Source organism: Coffea arabica, chromosome 3e, assembly GCF_036785885.1.
Source record: "Coffea arabica cultivar ET-39 chromosome 3e, Coffea Arabica ET-39 HiFi, whole genome shotgun sequence".
Lineage (NCBI taxonomy): Eukaryota > Viridiplantae > Streptophyta > Magnoliopsida > Gentianales > Rubiaceae > Coffea > Coffea arabica.
This window is the reverse complement of record NC_092315.1, coordinates 2901987-2923695: the sequence shown is the minus strand read 5'-3', so window position 1 is coordinate 2923695 and position 21709 is coordinate 2901987. Positions and strand designations below refer to the sequence as shown.

General features: G+C 33.9%; 2 protein-coding genes across 5 annotated transcripts; both read right to left on the bottom strand.

The window, feature by feature from the left end:
• Positions 1 to 963: 963 nt before the first annotated feature.
• On the bottom strand, positions 964 to 3371 carry LOC113737817 (sugar transport protein 8). Its single transcript, XM_027264987.2, has 4 exons — positions 3044 to 3371; positions 2610 to 2929; positions 1887 to 2513; positions 964 to 1606 (listed from the first exon to the last, which is right to left on the bottom strand). Exons 1-4 carry the CDS (start codon positions 3147 to 3149, stop codon positions 1166 to 1168), a joined length of 1494 nt encoding a protein of 497 aa, XP_027120788.1. The 5' UTR covers positions 3150 to 3371; the 3' UTR covers positions 964 to 1165.
• Positions 3372 to 11149: 7778 nt separating this feature from the next.
• Positions 11150 to 20844, bottom strand: LOC113738231 (chloride channel protein CLC-d). Of its 4 annotated transcripts, none has more exons than XM_027265474.2 (24): positions 20331 to 20844; positions 20164 to 20236; positions 19224 to 19445; positions 19075 to 19121; positions 18888 to 18986; positions 18312 to 18386; positions 17365 to 17453; positions 16729 to 16869; positions 16576 to 16646; positions 16417 to 16496; positions 16170 to 16319; positions 15550 to 15609; positions 15360 to 15434; positions 14655 to 14806; positions 14124 to 14259; positions 13912 to 14043; positions 13298 to 13375; positions 13163 to 13218; positions 12938 to 13024; positions 12692 to 12848; positions 12493 to 12594; positions 12357 to 12403; positions 12110 to 12161; positions 11269 to 11553 (listed from the first exon to the last, which is right to left on the bottom strand). In XM_027265474.2, the coding sequence occupies exons 1-24, from the start codon at positions 20511 to 20513 to the stop codon at positions 11539 to 11541; spliced, it is 2379 nt and encodes a 792-aa protein (XP_027121275.1). In that variant the 5' UTR covers positions 20514 to 20844; the 3' UTR covers positions 11269 to 11538. The 4 variants fall into 4 exon arrangements, with proteins under 4 accessions (XP_027121273.1, XP_027121276.1, XP_027121275.1 ...); XM_027265473.2 differs by having other exon boundaries at positions 12362 to 12403; XM_027265472.2 differs by lacking the exon at positions 12110 to 12161 and having other exon boundaries at positions 11150 to 11553.
• Positions 20845 to 21709: the final 865 nt, after the last annotated feature.

Here is a 21709-nt window from a genome sequence, read left to right as displayed (position 1 = left end):
CCACCCCTACTGTAACCATTTAACAGATGTTTACACATTTAATGAGATTTTTGTGGTTTCCCAAGAAAAAAAAAATGTTAAATGACGTCTAATATTGGTTGGATTGGCTACAATGATGTCAAAAATTGGGTGATGTCAAATTCCTTATTTTCGTTTTTTCTGGAGGCAACTAGGCTGGACTGATCTAATACAGATTAAAGCCCACAATCAGCGAAACAGTTTGCACCCAGTTCCGACCTTGATACCCTGGCCCAAGTCGGGTCTTTACTCTTTACCATGCGACTTCTGTTAGTATTATACTACATCAATTGACAGCTGGATCAAGTTTTTCTTCACTAATTTGTTTTTTAAGAAAATCAAAACTATTTGATCAAAAGTTAACAATATTCTTGAAAACTTTTTACCTTTCTAAATCTCAAAACAAAAAGGGAATACAAAAAACAATCAATTCAATTGATCCACGCTGAGTTAGACTTGGATTTTTAGTCACTTTGGTCTTTGGCATGGTATGACTATGACCAGTTTTCAAACCTAAGTTTGCTACTATATATATTAATGTTTCATTAGTTTTACAAATTACTTCATCCTCACTCGCAATTCAGTAGGATTACGAAATCCAATTCTGATTAAACAAGGGGATATTTTAGAGTGGACGCATCAATTGAATGTAAGTTCCATAGAGCACTTCAAAGATGTTGAGATTAAAAAGAAAAAAAAAAGGATTAACTCAGTAGTTAAGTGAAAATTTTCTTTGTGGGACTTAACAATCGTTGCTATTGTGCTGTGTCAGCTAGACATAATTAGTGAAATATACAAAAGGGATTCATTTCATCACATAGATTCCGGTAGTACCATCCTAGGGTGTGTTTAATTAGGATGAACTGAGGAAAGTAGAAATGCTTCACTCAAGAAATACTCATGCACTCAAAGGGAAGGGAGAAGGAGAAGCATATAACTTGAAGATGATCGATCGAAAGCAGAATTTTTTTTCCATTTTTTTCAATGCACTGGTTCAAACTCTGTTGTGGTATTCTCGAACAACTTCAAAATTTATAATTCAGGAAAAATTATGAAAGACGAAAAAAAAAAAAGGGGATATAGATAATAACTAGCCCATCTCCACAACAAAATAATTAAAGCTGAAGTATCTTCAGCCTTCTAAGTACTAGGCCATCTCATATTCTTTTGAGTCATCATCGTCGAAGCAATTCTTCCAGACTGGATGTTTCTTCCAGACTCTTTCCACCATGGAATCAATGGGGATACCTTTGGTCTCAGGCAAGAGGACAATCACAAAAAGGCCCATGACGACAATCCATGCAGAAAAGAAGAAGAATATGTAGGCTTTCATGTGGCACATCATGGACAAGAACATCTGAGCTATGACGAAGGTGAAGAGCATGTTGGAGCTGACTGCAAAGGCAAAGCCTGCTGTTCTTGTTTCCAGTGGGAATGTCTCGCTGGGAATCAACCATCCCAGGGGACCCCATGACCATGCAAACGACATCACGAATGTGCACACCATGACCACCACCACTGCGGCCAAACCCTTGTCAAGTGACCCTGTTTCGGACAGTTTAAGATGCAAGATCACTCCAATTGTAACCTGGACAAAAGTGAAAATGCATTGTCAGGATCAGCATTAGAATAGTCAAGAAAAATATTATGCCTATGTATAGTGTTCCAAGTTTACTGGTAAGCCCGGAATTTGAATAAGAGAGCATTTTAAGAGAGCGTTCCCCTGGTTAATGGAGCGAATCCGTGATGAAAATAATTCTTTTTATGCTTGGCGGTGTTGTAAGAGAGATCTAGCATGACAAAATGGTATTCGAGTCTAACAAGCGTTGTAATGAAAATTTAGACGAGCGTATAATGTGTATATATACCTGAGAGATTAACATCTGGCAACAGGCTTGAAGAAGCAATTTTCTCCTGCCAACTTTGTCAACAAGGAAGATGGCGACGAAGGTGCTGCCAACATTAACAAGGCCAGTGATGACTGAGGACAGGAGTGAAGCATCAGACTTGAATCCCAGAGTCTGGAAAAGAACTGGTGCATAGAACATGATAGCGTTGATCCCTGTGAACTGCTGGAAGACCTGAAGGGCAACAGCTATTACCAATGGGGGAAGGCTTTGTTTCTTCATGAGTTTCTTGAATGGTTGCTTGATTTTGCTAGCAATCTCACAAGCCGACAAGATTTCTTCAAATTCAGCGTCAACTTCATCAACACCCCTGATCTTCTTCAGAGCTGCCTTTCCTTCTTCTTCTCTCTTCCTTTCCACAAGGCTGGCGGGAGACTCAGTAATGATCAACGACCCGGCGAAGAGTACTACAGCAGGAACTGCTGCACCTCCAAGAGAGAATCTCCACCCATTGGGATGCATCGTTGAGGTACCATAGTTGACAAGATTAGCAATGAAGATACCAATGGTAACAGCCAGTTGGAAAAGGATATTGACTGCTCCCCTGAGATGGACTGGTGCAATCTCTGTCAAGAACAAGGGCACAGCCTGCACATTTTCCAGTCAAACGTACCAAAATTACTTCTTGTAATTAACTTTTATAATGTAACTCAATTCTGTATTACTAATCAATTCTGTAAGTACCTCATTTCCAAAACCAACTCCAACTCCAAAGAGAATTCTACCCAAAATGAGCATCCAACCAACTTGAGCAGCAGCACTCAAGGCAGCGCCAGCCATGAAGAAGGTGGATGCCATGAGAATTGTGGGCTTGCGTCCCAGCACATTGCAAGCCTTTGATGCAAAGAAGCTAGAAACCAAGGCAGCCAGGTACAAGGAAGATGTGAACAGCTGCAGCATTTGATCATCGTACTTACAGTAGTTGTTCTCCGCTGCATGTAACTTTCTCTCGTAGATTCTTGGAAAGAATTTAATCAAGAAATCATCCATGCCCGTAACACCACCTAATATCAACCCCAATAAAATAAAAATAAAACGACAATAACTACCATCAGAATTTTTTAAAGCAAAAAAAGGAAAATTGGAAACGTTTTGTTGATTATAAATTTGTTACATACCAGAAATACCGATGTCATAACCAAACATCAGCCCCCCGAAGGCTGCAAGGATCCAAGAAGCGAAGACATAGGGGGTGATCTTTGACTTGAAAACAGGGTCGGCCATTTTCAATTGCTGTTCCAAACTGATGCGCAGATGCAAATATCACTCAGCCTTTTTCCTTTAAAGGAAAAATTTATATTGACAAGGGTTCTTATATACAGATTTCACCTGTAAATTATTTATATAAATTGATATACATATATGTACAAGGAGAGTAATGAGAGCACAAGATAGTTTTTAGTTTTCTTGCCCCTTACTCTCCCTCCTGTACTTATTAGGAGATGGTGATAGTGAATTGCCGTGTTCATCTTTGCATTTTGGTTCATCTTTTTATACTAGATTTTGCAGGCTTCATGCACTTAAACTTCGGATTAATTTGTGGATATGTGTTGATTTAGATGAGCAGGATCGAGTCACAAACCTTGTTTACCGCATCTCATTCTTTGACTAGGATTTTAGTGCTTTCACTGTCACACGTGATGATGCAAAATAATTACCGCTCACTTACACTAGAATTTAGGGGTGGAAAAAGTCAAAAGTCAAAAGGATTACAAAAACTGAGAATGGTCAAAATATAACAATAAAAAAAAAAAAGTGTACCACCGTTCAATTCAATTCACTGCACTTTTTTTTTAATTTTGGAGAATTCCCATCCTCTAAACTCTCTTTATTAACTGTGCCACATATAGTATATATCCATCACAAATATTACCACAAAGCCGTACACTTTTAATAGTCAAGAATTGGAAAATAGAATCTTTATCTTTTGTTCTTTTGGTCCTAAAGTCTTTACAATGAGGATAAGATCAAATGACATTTCTTTGGTCATTATTTGTTGGATATGGACTGAACAACAAAAAAAAGAAAGAAAGAAAAGAGGGTGCATTCAAATAAATAAAGGATTAATCTTATATACACTGTCGGTTTAAAATTAAATCTTAGACATATAATACACGTGCAAAATTTAAATTCTAGTGTCGGATTAAATTTAAATATATACACTGTCGAATTTAAATTTTATATACACTGCTGGTTTAAAATTTATATGCACTGTCGGATTAAAATTAAAATTATAAGATTAATCTTATTTAAAATTTATATACACTGTCGGATTAATCTTAGATATATGATACATGTGCAAAGTTTGAATTTAAACTTTAAAATTTGTTCATGTGTTATCCATTCAACCATGATAGTGTATACACTAATAATGTATATAAACTTTACTCATAAATAAATGCAGTAAAGCAGCTTCACACAGGAGTTTCATACTTATTATTAGACTTATCGGAGTTTGGTAAAACAGACGGTTCCATGCTGTAATTTTTTTGGAGGGAGGCAGGACACGAGGATGTACAAAATTTCCAACAGATTGTACATTATGTGTACGCTACCATCACAAAATATTTAGTGTCTGTTTGATAACATAAAAAAGTGCTGAAACTGAATTCATTCAGACATTTAGATGTTTTGGGTGTTTGATAAATAAAAATTTTTCTGTTGAACTTATTAAGTGGTGTTGAATTTGTAAATATTTTTTTCAGCACAAGAATCGTAACTGAATGCTTAATTTGATAAGAATCAAGAGATTTACTTCAACTACTTTATCTTATCTACCAAATCTATCATTGTTTGTTAATTACATTCAAAATTCTTATCTAATTAAACAACCTAATGTTCTCTATCCAAAATCCTTATCTAATTAAACAACCTGACATTCTCTGTTTAATGGCTTTCTACTTCTATTTTCTCCCTATTTAATGACTTTTTTACAATTTCTCCATACTACTCACATCTGTCTACTCCTTATCTTTTTTCATTTTTCTACTCTTTTATAATTTTGTCATTTTTTTCCTCCCAATTTTTTTATTGCTACCGTACTCACCGATCTCAAATTCATTATTTCCAAGGTAGCGTCAACATTTTTCCATTGAAGTAATTAAATTTCTATATAACTTGGTGTGAATTTAAAACTTGTTTATTGCAGCTTCCTTTTGCTTATATTTGGACTTTTCTTATCAAACTCTGATTTAAAAATATATTTGCACCGATATTTGGACTTTTCCATAATATATTTCTTCTTTTATATTACTTTGGTTTAAAAATAAATATTGTCATTTTCATACCTAACAATTTTAAGTTAATTAAATCATAGGTTCTATTTTCTTTTTGGTTTAAAAGATAGAAGGGCAAAATTGTACAATTTATCTTATTAAGTATTAAGTTATAAATGTTTATCAAACAGTATAAATATGTTCAGCATTAAGATTCAGATATTCATATATCTTTTTTCAATGCTTAATATTCAGCAAATTAATTTTTTCAGTATTCAGAATTCAGAATTTAGAATTCAGAATTCAGAATTCAGTTTTATCAAACGAGACCTTAGTTAACTATATTGTAGGTCCTCTACATCGCATGAAAAAGAATGTACATCATGTTCTGTACTTCATGTATTTCTCAAAGTTCAAATTTGAACCCAACTTATGTTATGGTAACAAATGTTCAAAATCCAACCCAGATCATAAATACAGTTGAAAAATAGTTAAGCAGTGATAAATTCGAGTTAATTCTTTCCTCAAAATTCTAGTTGAAAATTTCCTCTGTAGCAATATTTTATTTCATTTCCATGACTTGCAGATTAACATTTTAAGTCTTGCAGCTTAACTTTTTAAGGTTATGGCATATATTCTAATCCGAATATCATCCTTCCAAGGTTATAAATGTATTCTGACCTGAAAATTCAAATGTAAAAAAGAAGAAAAAGTTTGTTGGAAATCATGAATTCTCTCCCGTAATCAATAGTTTGCGTGATTTCATGTGATGTCTATCACATATGTCCCATTTCAATATGCAAAACCGGCCTGTATTCCAATACATATACAGTTTCAGACAGCAGTCTCAAGTTCACTTCCATATCCATGCAAGTCACCAAAAGAACTAGCAAGAGAAGCCTTATCTATACATGTGTTGCTTCTTTTCATTACCAGAGTGACGATTCAAAAGTGAAAACTGGAGAAAAAAATGAAGCAAGCATTAAACCAGAAACTAGAGAGATCCTTTCCCAAAGCAAATAGTGTGATTCAACTATCAGTTTATCGTTTCCGTAATTATCCGAAATGCAATATACTGTGATTCCGGTCGTATGCCAAATGGGTATTTGAAAAGACAAAAAAAAATTGAAGATCAAGAATGAAATGAAACAAAATAACAGAAATGAAGTAACTCTTAACATTTAAAAAGAATTAGAACCTTATCTCTTGAGCTAGAAGGTATAAAACTGTTGTCTGGTGATGATAGTATTTGCCAAATTAATGGATGTATATGTTGGCAGCAATGCTGGAGAAGATGGAAATATTCTTAAGAGACGTATACAGATGTATATGCTGGAGAAGATGTGTATGTTGGCAGCAAAAATTTTTCTATCTTTTTGTCGACTTCCATTTACTTCCAAAAGACGTATACAGATGCAAGTATGCATCGAATTCGTCTGGATTTCTAATCGGGAAGAGATTTTGCTAGATTTTCCGATTGAAATGCAATCACTCAGGAATATGTGATGAGTTGTTATGGATAATTATATTATCCACATACCTTCTTTGAGCGAATGATGCAAATGGAAGGAAACAAAAAATTTTTAGGTCACGCATCTATATTGGCTGACATGTCATCCGATATGACTTTTTTTTTTTGGAGCAAATCATATCTTTTTTTGAGGAAATCATATCTGAAATATTTGATAACATGTAACTGACCATTATTGACATGAACACTAATAAGTGCTGCCAAACCTTTTTTCTCGTTTCAATTTACATTATCCATCAAGCACAACCTTACAAGTTTCTTTTCCTCTCTTTCTTTCTTGTTTTCAAATTTTTGATAAGAGCATCAAGAATGCACTAAACATTAATAAGCAATATATATATATATATATATATACACGCACATATATGCATTGTATGTTTGTAAATGTTATGTACTGTGATACCCAGTCATACGATTCTTAATTTAGATTTATAAAAATAAAATGAAATTTAAATATTTCAAATATTGCAGCCATCCATCTTCTCCTCTATAAAATGCATAAAATACTATTCTAGTATGTTCTGGTTGATTTTGAATTGTAGCGGAAAGCTTAGAAAAACATTAGTCAAGTAAATAAAGATGAAGAACTAATCACGTCTAAATTCTTAGCACATACAACAAAGATTTCATGGCATTTTAACCCGTTGAATAACTACTTTTATCAAGCCAAATAATGTGTAATATTTCAAATGTTTCAACAGCCAAATACTTAAGCTAAAATGTTTATCTAGATACAAGAAATTTTTTTAGGGAAAACAGGAAAAACTCCCCATTAGTTGTCTAAATATTGTGAAGTTAAACAAAATAATATGTTTGTCAAGTCCTCTATTCCTTAGTCATTGAATATGGTAGCTGATCATGAAAAAAATTTGGTCATTGAATATGTTTACTGAGGAATCATTTCATATTATGTTCAAGACAAATGTGATTCTTAGGCATGGTAAAAATATTTTAACCCTAGAATATAAACTAAAAAAAAATCACATAGTGCTCCTATCTATCTTTGACTCAAAATGAAAAATTAAACCTAAAGTTCGATAAAACTAAGATACACATTAAAGAGCACCCAATTAACGGATAAAGTTAATACCAAGTTAACTAAGGGTTAATGGATAAAGTTAACACCAAATTAACTCCACACATGCTTTATTATTGTAAAGATATTAATGGTAATAAATTACTGATTCATAGCACGTATTGTATAGAGTAAAAACGGCATCATTATTTGCCCTCTTAAATATCTTTAAAAAATTATCTAAGTATGTTGGTTTTGTTAGGGATATTAACAAAACTTTTTAAGGATATATATAGTGCTAGATGCTTGTAATTTTTACATCCCATCAAAGTTATCAAGTCTGACCTATTCTATTTTATCGCACATGAATCGTATTAATGGAATTTATTAGATACAATATTAACTAATAGATTTCCTTGGTCTTTTTTTTTCTTCATATTCGCTACTAATTAATTTACGCTAAAATACTATGATTTTTTTATTACATAGTCGAAAATGGTTAAACACAAAAATCTTTTGTCCAATTAATTTCTTTTTCTCATACTTTTGTTAAATTTAATTTCTAAATAGTATTCTAATACTTTTTTATTTTTATTTTTTCTAGAAGCCACCTCAACAAGATCCAAATCTGAATTCGTTTTCCCAAAGGAAAACTAATTTCCAATTTGAAGTTTCAAAAAAATTATCTTATTGGAATTTTAGTGGTAAAATCAAATTATAAAGTTTTCCAAACAACAACTCTAGATTATTTTGTTCCAAATAAGCTTACACTTGATAAGGAAATCTTTTTCAATCAAATTCTAATTCTTAAAACAATCTCAAGGTCTGAATCACATATATAAGCCGATTACGCATTCATGATTGGGAAAGCAAGAAAAGAGAGCCATTATATTTTTTATTTAATTAAGCTTTACATGTCATCCCCAAATGATACTTAATTGCATTTTATTCCATAATATAAGGAAATTGACCGCAAAGAAAATATATTCCTAGTCTCAAAATTAACATTTCCTAAATATCATACTAGAAATTATAGAATATACATTCAAATTAAAATTGTGGATTTATAATGTTTGGAAAATGATATATTACATTTTTGTTTGTTTTAAGCACAATTTTACCTTTATCAAAAGGCAAGATGTTTATACGAGAGATAAGAAGCTACAGTACATATCCAAACACTTCACTTGGAAAATTTGTTAAGAGAAATCGCATCACCAACTCATCTCCAAATTTTCCTTGGTGTTTGGAACATTCCTTTTAGAAGCCATTAATCTCCTGCTTCTCCTTGCTGTTTGGAACGTTCCTTCCAGAAGCCGCATAAAGATGACTATTTATCTCAAGTTTTTTTTTTATTAAAATTTGTTAAAAAATGATTTTTAAAATTTTAATGTATTCTTAATAAGTTTAACACTATCTGGTTAATGATGGTGTAAATATGCCGTAGTGTTTATCTGTTTTTTGTTGCCTATTCACTTTTGCATTTATTGAAATTCCATTGGTAGAGTTTTAAATGTTCGTATTGCTTAATTTATGGGAGACTATACATGTCTTTTTTCTGCATCCTTCTTAATTCCTTGTGGCCTTTTAAGTGCAAGGTCAAAGCACATTTTGTAATAAATTAGAGGATGAATTGCACTGTCGATTAGTCATCACGTGATATTAGTTGAAAGTTTGAAACACATAGTTAGGGTTTAACTTTATGTACGAAAAGTTTAATTATAAGTTGAGTTTTAGATAAATACTTTTATTTATCATATAATCGTTTCATTTTTTTTGCTTCAACGTATAATGAAATTGCATGTATACTCTTATTGCTTTAATTTATATAATTATATACTGTTGCTTTGATTTGTAGAATCTATATATATATATATATATATATATATATATATATATATATATATATGTGTGTGTGTGTGTGTGTGTGTGTGTGTAACTATTTTAATTAGAGTTGTTTCTCACTCCTATGTGGCATGCTTAATTGAAGAGAATTAACGAGTTATGGATCATTTGAATTTTACTCATATTGAATATTATAGTATATGTTTAAAAATTATCCTTAATTTCAAAATAACTTTAAAAAAAACTAATCTTATCTTAGTGATATCTAAAATAACTTTAAAAAATAACTAATCTTATCTTAATGCTTTCTATGAAATTATTACATAGAATTATAGTAAAACCCTTTTCAAATCACAATTATTAAAATCTTATATATTCCATAAATTACTTCCTTTCAGCACCATATTATTGATTACTATTCAAATTGTTCATCATTTCTTCCCTTAATTTTGAATTAACTTAGCACAAAAAAGAGAATTAACTGTTATACTGACATATTTACTAATGTTATTGGAAACTAAATATTTATTGATGAAAAAAACTGTATTGCTGGATCTTTTCTACTTAACTAAATGTGAATATATAGTTCTAGCCTTCTAGGTCTATGGTCATAATAAAAATTTAAATTATCTAAAAAAAATTATATAAAAAAAAAGAATATCTACCAAGTTTTTTGATATGGGATACATTATTTGATATATACTATCATATTATAGTGAAAGTATGTAAACAAATTTTTAAAAATTAGTAAATAATTGAACATTTAGAATACATTAATTTTTTAAAGTTAATATGAATGAACATGTAGGATTATTGTTAATTTTCATATTCATATTTGTATAAATTCACAATAAATAAGAAAAAAAAAACCGTGCTAAGGCACGAATAAAATTCTAGTTTAACATTATAAAGTAGCTTTATTCCATATCTAGCTCTATTTTATAAGGAAGTTTAGTTCCATAAAATTCTTTTCCTAATATAAAGCATCATCACTAATAGTACATAAATACTCTTACTAGTAGTAGAAAGGGCATCGAAGTTGAACGCGTTACATTAGTGCTTTAATATAGTGTGTGTGTGTGTGTGTGTGTGTGTATATGCGTATATGCATGTATATGAATGTGTGCATGTATATGAGTGTGTCAACTTTGTTAATCGCAATCTTTAGAGCAGTGCTTTGCATTACATACGCAGGCTTCTCCATTCGAAGACAAAGCGACTAAGGAATGCTTCACTTTAGCCATCTACGCATTCAACCGATAACAGGTTCCGCAACCATATCGCACATCCAATTGAGAAAACTATTCCGGTCAGCAACTACATAGCATCAAATTACGTAGTTATAATAGCTAAATGTCTAAAAGTAAGCTCAAAACCAACAATTTGTAAATATCACAAGTTCTGTGTCATTGACTTCTGCACCAAGCAACACCCTGGGAACACAACATGCCTCGTTCCACGCACATGCAGTATACGATGAACCTTGTGGAGCATGTTTTGTTCAGCTACTTAAGAGTTCATCGCTCAACTCCAGTCATTAACCATCGTGAGAGAGAGAAAGAGAAAGCGTGCATGCATTTGTGCCACAAATCCTTGAAACCTTTTCAACGCGAACAAGAGAATAACATTTCATCTATTGCCCTTCTCATTATGCAACAATGAACTGAACACACACTATGGACTCTTCCTGTAAATCCGAGAGGACACAAGAATACGACTCTGGTTCATCATCCCTCATCAACATTAAATAAGTACTCTCTATTAATTTCCTTTTTAACCACCCCAAGCATTAGGGGGTAACAAATACACTACTATATACAGTTGCTATAACCTGGGCGGGTACATGAGAGAATAAAGAATTAGATTCGTAGTAACAAAAAATAGAAAGATGCAGATGGTAAGTTAGTGCATACAAATAGCAGTACTACCATCAGCTAACAAAGTTAAACTAGAAGTCCATCAAGTAGAGGCTGTTCACCATCTGTATTTCTCTTCCTTATTCTTTTGTCATGTTTCTGACCTCTGCCAAGATAAAATTCAAAATGACAGTTAAGCTGCTTGCAAGTCAGTCATCATGCAACACTATCAAAAAATTATTAACTCCATCAACAAGAGTTATTCATTAAACTGCAGATAACAAATTTCTTCAAAAGACAATATGGAAAGCAGAATGAAACTTAGGTTTCTGTTTCTAGCAATACCATCTCAAATCTTATCCTAGAAAAGAACGAAAATTAAAATAAAAAAAAAAAAAAAAAAGCCAAACTCTACCATTTACCCTCTAACAATCATACTTGACTATGAGATATATCCTATATAAAATTTACAAGTGCTCCATATTGCATGATGAACTGGATACTCCAACGAATTTATTGCTCTATTTACGGTTTGCTTAACATTATAGGTGAGAATGCTGAACCTTGCTCACTATTAAACTGGCATAGCCTATAGCTTCAAGAAGCCCATGAAAAGTAAGACTATATCAGAAAATACACCATAGAAGCGGTCTTGCACAACTAGTTAACATAATGCTCAATATGATGTTCATTTCCTTAGCTTTGAAGCAGATAGCAGATACCACAAATCGGTAACTTTCTTTGGGCCATTGGCAGAACAGCAAGAAAACACTGCTGTTACATATAAAAACCAAAACTGGTATTACACGTCAGGTAGGAAAGAAAAATCACCAATCATGTGTGTCTATCCAGTACAACCCCAAATTAGGAGGCAATGTGGACCAAATTAAACTAATTTAACGAACTTCAAAATGGTTTCGAGAGGATGATATAATAGAAACACAGGCATGGTCAAAGCAGGATAGAGACCTTACACTAGTGGATTGGAGTTCTACTGCACCAGAATGCTCATGTTCCTGTAACCGAAATCAACTACTTAGCCCCAGTCATTACTTAATCAAATAGCATATTTTAAATATGAAAGAGATTTCTGCATCTGAAGTACCTCAATTAATAAATCCTTTCTTGTAATCATACCAATAACACGAGAAGCACGGGGAACAACAAATATATGTCTTAGTCCAAGTTGACGGAAAAGATTGTAAACCTGTACCATCAATACCAGGAAGTTGATGAGCAACACTGCTTATTTTTAGTTACAGAGCACCAGTAGACCAAGTGATAAGGAGGGGTATTCTTGTCACCTTTGATAATGACATGTCTTCAGGGACAATGTATGGGGATGGGTTTACAAAGGGGGCAAGATCAATATACATTTCCAAATCATCTCGACTTGGGTGAATATCCTCTAGTGATATTCCTTTACTTGAAACAGGTTTAACAAACTCACTGAGGTTATGCCTGCAAGTTGTTGCATAAAGAGCATTTTTAGCCAATGAAAAAGACAAGTAAATGAATAAAGAATGGCATGACTTAAGCAATTACTTTACCTGATTGGCAAAGAACCACCTCTTAGATCACAGGGCAAAGGACTGTGTTGAAAATCAACCTTTGACTGGAGAAGTACCAATAAGTGACTGCACTCATTACAACGAAACTTGGAACAATTATTTGATTGCATATAACAGTTAGTTTCAAAAAGCACTAAATAATGTCTAGTTGATAGTGAAAAAATGGCAGCAGTCTCAAAAGCAAATAAATAAAGTATTTCCAACCTTCGTAACATCAGCCCAATAACAAGCGTTTCTCCATTTCTGGTGTGATCAATAACCTGGATGAAAATGATAATATAAGTTGAATATCCAATACAAGTACAAAAGCTAGAAAAGTTAGTAAATCCTTTAACTTACAGGAAATCCATTGTGCATATTACTCCTTAAAATGGACACTATGTCAGAGACCTTCACAACACGAGGAAAGTAAACAACCTACAGATACAAAGAGGAAACACAATTAGCTGTGTTTGAAAAGCACACTTTCAATTACCTGGGAAGCTGTGACACACAAACAAAGCATTACAGATTAACCTACATGGGAAGCTGTGACATGCAAAGAAAAAGCATTACAAATAACCTGGAAAGAACCAGTTTATTGGGACTTTGAGCAATAGAACATGATCGGACAATGCACAATTAAGTTTAAACACCTCTTCTGTTAACCTAGAGCACCACAAAACATGATAAACACTCACATGCTAGACATGTATTTCAGTTTATCACAAGTTCTCTGATTATTTCAGTACATTGAGGAGTTCGAGGGACTATCTAAGCTACTTAATATGGATTATTCACAACTAAGCAACAGTTAGGCTTTACTGAAATATTGAAGTATAAACACCCAAATTTTGGTCCTTCGACAACTAAAAAATTTGTCAAACCAGACGATTCACACATCATTGTGGTGCCCAATTGAAGTTGTCCAACAGTGAAGCACAAAGACTCAAGGATGTTGACATGGCATTAACCTTTTGATTACCACAGGCATCCTTTGCAGTCATACTCCGCATCTGGTACTTGGGTCTTGATTCCAGTAATGGAATGCCCCTTATTCGGGCCTGTTCTTCATAAAAGCCTTCATTGAAAGCATCACCAACTGCCTGCACACAGTACATCAGTCAAATATAGATTAGAACAACAGCAACAACACCTGAAGTGCAAATTATTGGATATTTCTTACCTTTGATATAAGAAGAACAAGCATTATAAGAGGTAGCAACTTCAAGTTGTTGGTAATTTCAACCATTATGACACAGAGGGATACTGTCATCCTCATCGATCCCCCAAGAAAAGAAGCAGCACCAAGCAGAGCATATCTACAAAATCCAATAGCATATATAGCCAACAATTTAGGCAACCATTAAAAACAGTTAACAAAGAAGGTGAAGCAGGACCGGACAGAACATGAGCTCAATATTTCAATCAACCATTTAACAAGATAAAAGGAACAATGTTGTCAACAACTAGCATTCCGCCAGAATGTGAGTTTCATAAAAAAGGTATGCAGAAGTTGTGGAATCTTTAGAGATGCTAATGGTACAGAGATTCAGCACTCCATTCAAGTTTGCAATATTTTTTGTCTTTAATCCATTATGACTTCAAAACAACAACAGAATATAGCATCCATTCAAATGCAAAATGTCAAGGAAAAAGTTCTACAACGGAAAAACTGTCTAATAAAAGCTTGATGAATAAGCAATAAAAGACTTACGTTCCCTCTTCAATATTCAGCCTCTTGTAAAAGCTAACAACAAACATGCCAACTAAACGTCCATAGGTGGACCCAATCATTATACCAGGGACAAATTGTCCGGCTGGAACAGCAGTGCCGAATGTTACCACAGCTAGAGCATAAAACATTACCTGTAAGCATCACACACTAAGATTTATCTCCTGTATATATTAATTTCCAAAATCAATAAGGATGGAAACTGTTACACATGGGAAAAATAAAAGGTTTAGTAGTGCGTTAATTTCCTATTCAAGAGGGACGTTGAACACGACAACAAAATATAACTCTAATACTCAATTATGTAGCACAAATATCAGAGACCATCATTGATCTATCAAATTAACAGAAAAAGAAATCCAACTGGGTAATGGATATGATGCACTTTATGCTGAGGTATCATTTAACTCCACATGCTAGTTGAGAAACTTTCATAGCAAGTATCAGTTATAGTTGATAGTAGTATGGACATTTCACTCTATTATAACACTTTTGAGATGCTTATTCTAGTGACTGTAAGAATCTGTAACGAGTCAAAAGATATGTCACATAAGCAACACCTGTTCAAAATTAACAATGCATTTACTGACTAATATGGTGCCAAAATATTTGGAAGCCTCAGTTTATGTGAAAACGGCCCATTTTGCACAAAGCAAAACATATTAGGCTAATAAAGTGTTACAATACCAAAAATGTCAGGAGGCTCTGGGCGCTGAATTCATGAATTGTCTTTGCACTAAATAAATTTCGAATGGCATCATCCTGCAAGACAATTAGCTTATAAGCAAATAAAAACTGAGAATGGCATTGTTACTGCATTTTTCTGATGGGAGGGGAAAGTGAGGGTGAACGAAGTCAGGGAAATATGTTACTAAACCTGGGTATTAAAGAATATTGTTGCTAGATCATTGTACTCCATCTTGCTACTGCAATAGAACTGTAGATACATAGATATCCATGCAATGATCAGAAACTACATATGTTTGAATCTACATCAAATCAAGAGCAGAACAAAAAACAAAGACAAATATGTATAAAGTGGAATGTGGATGACAAGAAATACAAGCATACAAGAACCTGGTAATGATAAAATTTACCAAGAATGAAGAACTGAACCATCATCTTAGAGAATCTAGAACACAGATAGATATTTACGCAACATCAAGAAAACAAATCAACATTTGCATCTCAAAGCTCAAAGTCAGGTTTTTGAGCACACTAAGTCTTGCAAGAAAATTTTAATCTTCAAAACCCTTAGACCTACAAAGTAACTTTAACTTAAATGTTAAAGCATGCATAAATCTTAAATACAAGCCTTGCCATACAGCATTTAGCTCTTATGCAAGTAACTAGTTTGCTTAGAGCAACATTAGAGGGATACAATATACATAGTTCAATTTACAAACAAATAGTTACATTTACAAAAGTAAATGAAAACCAAAAGCATCGAAAACACAGGAATATGATGACCAACTTTAGGACTGTAAAGGATCTTACATTGACATAATTCCCATACATTCCAGGTGCACGTGGACACTCGATACCAGAATTCAAATCTGATTCAGGGCAAGGAGTGCATTTTCTAAAAAGCGGCAATCCAAACGAGATAATGGAGGTGATCACAGAGATGAGACACACTTCTATAATCTGCCAGAGTAGGGTAAACAAACTCGCATTTATTTTCAACTTACATATATGAACATGCTCAACAGTTTGCAGTCCAAGCCTAAATTCAGAAACTTACTTTGACATGGTTGCCTTTCTTGTGCAGATAATTTCGACGCCAGTTAGTTATATAAAGAGTAAGCTGATTAAATAATGCTCCTGGAAGAAAATAGCTCAAAAGTTTCAAATTGGAAATACATTTCTAACAAGAGTGCAATCTAAGGGTCAAATTACATACCCAGAAGACCACCAATGACTCCAATAACTGCCATTGGCAGCAACTCCATGAATGAATAGTCTTCTTGACCACTAAGACGATAAAAGTTAGAATGCCAGCGAAAAAATCAATTGGAGATAATTTAAAAGATCAGGGAGAATTTCAGATCATTACTCTGAGACATCCCAGATAATGAAGCCACCAGATCCAAAATGACCACATTTCCCACTCTTGCACCACCCCATTGCAGTACGGACAACCACAGCCACAATGGCCGAAGTAAAAAAGACACGCCACATCAGTTGACTTCTCCACCTTCAATATTATAACAAATGGCAACTAATTAGAAAGAGAATAGCATTTATCTGAAATTCCTCGTGGAAAGATCTAATCCCTAAACAGCTACAGTAAGCTGTCAACATGTTATGCAAATTAGACTGAAAAAATTCTTGACTATGGCTAATAAAATGCATGACCTTTTAAGGACCATTTAGTAAAGAATTGACATGTTACTAAAGCATGTAGCATCTTTGAGGGTAAATGGAAATTGATGCTGGTTAAACATCAAACATCAATAATCCTTTCCACCAGCTCTTTACCTTTTCAACCTAAATCAGATGTTTTTTATAAATTCATTCCTTATTATCAAGTCACAACTTCCCACAAGTTATTGAACACTAGAAGTCAAGATTTAGACATAACCCATAAAGCGAAAGTATCCAAAAAAATAAAAACAGCTTTGGTATGAGCATGCAGATATAAGCTAGCACCTAGCACCTAAGAAAGCAGTAAGCAGGAGGTAAAACATACCAAGACGTAACCTCTTCTAATGCAAATAATACACCACCAACTGGAGCCCTGAAAGCAGCAGCAACTCCTGCTGCACATCCACAGGTTACCTTTTCAAAACATTAAACCAGTAAAAAAATGAGCACATATCAGAGGCATGCCACCCCTTTTTCCAAATAAGGAAAGAAACAGTTTCCTATTCAGGATCAATATCAGAAAGTTCAAAAAGCCCTAAATGCGAGAAGCCGGATATCACAGAATACAAATATACATTATCACTATATACTTACATTAAATGGAAGTAACAATGTAGAAGATGACGAAAATACCCGTAGAAAAGGCTTATCAGCTGGAATAAAGGGCCAGGAAAGGTCAGGACCATCATTTTCCAGAAAAATTTAGAAATCCAATGATCATATTTGAAAGCTGGATACATATCTAAGGACAGGTTACAAAATCAGATACGCCACTGTCTCTTATATCATTCCATGATATCTTAGATGCATTATCCCATACATTTCACAATGTGATCTCACATCCAGGAGGGATAACACTGCTTTTCTGTGCATTTAGGATGCTAGCATGAAAGAATAAATCAAGACATTTCTAAGAATTATCCTCCAGATTAAAAAATTTTCCTCATGACCCAACATATTCTGGGTCACAAATCTCATCCTACGCTTCTATAGCCTCGTTATTTAACATAAACATAGCAAGTTCTGTGCTATGCAACTTTTAATGAAGAAAAGATCAAAGCATCTTTCTTTCTTCATGTTTGTACAAGCCAACAAAAATGTTGCCAGTCCACAAGGTCATCAACCTAAAGCAATCACAGCATGCATGATAAATTTTTCTTCGCAAACCCAAATATACACGTGCAACTTGGAGAATGAGAAAAGTTTTATAAAGGATGAAGGTGCGTAAAAAGAGGCCAGAAGCTCTAAAAGTTTGAAATCCAATTCACTTACAAGGTCACGACGATCTCGCTCGCTGTTGAACACTTGTAGCCACCTTGAACTTAGATGATACTTAGTAGATCCACCCTGAATTTAGGTGCAAATGAAAAATGAAAAAGTTTTCCATCACAGCAACAGAAGCAGAAAGGATAGTAAAATAGTGAAGACAACAAAAGGTGATGAGAAATTAAAGTTACATCGAGATGCAAACAACCATTTCAAAGAAGAACATCTATGCTGAACAAAGGGCATAGGTTTTCTGCAACATATATAGATCCAAATAATTCCAAAAGGCAATCCTAAAAAGAAATGTAGACTGGATTTATAAATATGATACAGACCAAAAAGAGCATGTTCATGAATTAGAAAATTCAAAACTTTACATTCTTCTTTCTAAGATGACTATGACTTCATCAGAAGGGTAATGACTACAACTATATTAGAGTAATGAAGTGATGGCAGTCAAAGATAGAAGCAATGGACAAATTCATGTAAAAGCAAGGCCATCATGCTCGTCAAATTGGCAAAACCAAATTCTGTATCTTAGATATGCTACTGTCCTATCTGTGCCTCTATCACATAACTTACTTGTCCAAGCAAAGAAGCAATACAAGCACCAGTATGTACAAGTGGACCTTCTTTTCCTAAGGCTAAACCACCTCCAACTGAACCTATACTTCCAAATATCTGAAACAGAAAGAGCATAACATATCAAACTTTTCATCAATTTGAAAGCCAAAAAACAGAAATTGAAAAAGTAAGTATAGCAGCATACTTTTCCAACCAATGTCCTGAAAAGAAGGATACCATGTGTGTCAATTCCTGCAAATCATGTAAACATTACCAATCTCTCAAAAAATACAGTCAACAAAATATGTTCAATGATTTAGCAAAGGAATGAGCCGGCATTCCATGCAAACTCACCATTCAAGTAGCCCTTAATTTCTGGAATTCCAGATCCTGCTGCGGCTGGTGCAAAATGTGTGATAATATATACAGAGGACAAAACCAGCGCCAAGTTGAATAATATGTATATGATACAACCAGCAAAATATGACTTTTGAATTATGTTAAAAGTCAGTGAATACTTCCATCCCGCAAAATTTTCTACAGAAATGTTGATAAAAACAGCAGCAAATCCCGTTCCTGAAGCAAATACAAAAAAAGCAGGTTACATGAGGGAAAATTTAGACTGCCCTTCAAAAAATGAAAATTTGGAGAGGTCCACTTCGAAGGTACTTGTAAGGGTGAGCCACATGAGTGTATATTTGTTTCAGGCTAATCAGCATAGCATTAACAGGAAAAACTTATACCCCTCCCTGATGGCACAAATAGTACTGATAAGTGAGCCTACATAATGCGATCCAATGCAGTTGTTAGCCGACCTGTTCACATCTGTCTTTGGCTGATAATTACTGATATTAAATAGATCATCCAAAACAGAATATAGTCAAACCAATTATGCACCTCGTGGATCTAAATATAGGCTTTACCAACTATGGTGTTCTCATTCAAAAATTTCTTGTCCCCCAGTTCTCCGTTACCCGCCTTTGGGGCAAGTTATATGGTAAATGCAGATTGAGTTTTATAATTTTCATTGGTCCCCACTTCATTAACGAGGAGATTATTAACAGCAACGACATCATGGAAAATAAGTCATTTATGTAATGAATGTATAGCATTTTCCTTGAGTACCAGCCAGCCTGCTTTTTGCCTCTACTCTACAGGCTCAAAAGTTAAACCAAACACACTAGCTCAGATCAACTCAATTATAGGGAAAAACCCTATAGTGCCAATTTTTTACAAGAAAAAGAAAAATTGGACCAAAAATGAAAACTCGAAATGAGAGCATATAAACACTTACCGATCCCAATTAACAAGGCAAAAAACCACTTTACACATACTGAATAATACATATAAAGCTTCCCCCTTAGCGCCTGTTCATCCAAACCAAATATTCACCCAAATCAACACCAAGGATTCAACAAAAGAACAAATTAAGCTACTTTATATGAAAAATGATGTTCAAACCTGCTCTTCTCTATAAGCATAGTTTTCAATAACTTCATAGTCAAGACTCTCCACCGTGCCGCCGTCGGTCTTCTTATAGTGTCCGATTCGGACGCCGTCCTCGCCTTCCGCATCGGAAGTCGGCAGCCGCGACCACAGCAGCTTCGCCGTCTCCATCCCGTTCTGTAAATGATTTGATAACATCTCTCCGACGAAATTCAAAACCCTAGAGTCCGACTAAAACAAACTCTTTAACAAAAAAAAAATAGACGTCTTTTTACTCCGGTGAGCCTCGAACTGCTCCGCCGGATAATCTTCCGATGTAAGATCAAGGTCGTATCTAACACAGAAGCTGAAAATTTTACGAATATAATCGTGTGTTTAAGGAACAGAATATGTAGAACTTTTGTAAGCGTTGAAAAGCTAAAATTTGTTTGCTTTGGGAAGAAGACTTGGACGAATGTGTGTAGGAGACGGTGTCTGAGTGCGTGCTTCTTCGTTTTCTCGTACAGATTTTTGTCAACGTTCGTTCATTGTTCCCCCTAGCCCCTAGGCTGTCAAACACAAGTAAACCTCAATTCGACTTTTTTAGTCAATTTTTATTTTTGTTAAAGAGAAATTTTTATTTTTACTTTTTGTTAAATCAGCTTACTTGATCATTTTGTCCTTTTGTCCGTATTTTTGATATATATTACTATAATAAATATACTGTAGCGATTATGTGAGTTAAAAAAATAATTAAAAAATAGATTAATTTTTTATACACTGACACTGTATACATTTTCATCAGTAGATGTATTATGCATAATCCAAATTTGAATTTGGAACTCAAATTTTACATATATGTCGTATATCCAACTGTGATAGTATATGCACTGTCAGTGCATATAAGAAAAGATGACTTTTAAGGTGCTTACTCTTTTTTGTTAGAGACTACTGACTTTTAAGGTGCAGTCAAATTTTAAACGTTTGTATTAATCAAATTGCAAATTTATGTCTCTTCAACTCAACAACTGAGCTAAGCTGTTGAAACATTTGATCAGTGGAATATGATTTTTAGGACCAAAACAAAAACAGGGGATTTCTGCAAAGCAAACCAATTAGTAAAATAAAATGGAAAACTGACGCAAGGATTCCTTTTCTTTTCCTCCTCTAACCTAGGCGCAGTGCATCAAGAATAATAAATTTTGGTCATTGGAGGAATATCTTGTCAAGACTCCAAATTGAAGCACTAACGATGGTTGAAAATACAGGCATCGCACCTGGTGAAAATGAGACCAAATGAATAAAGAAAGGTTTGTTGGTGGGCTCTTGGAGGCGTAGCAGTGTGAAAGTGATGGAAGATTGGCATTCATCGTCAGAATTCAAAAGCTTTATCCTAGAACATTAACCGCACAAGA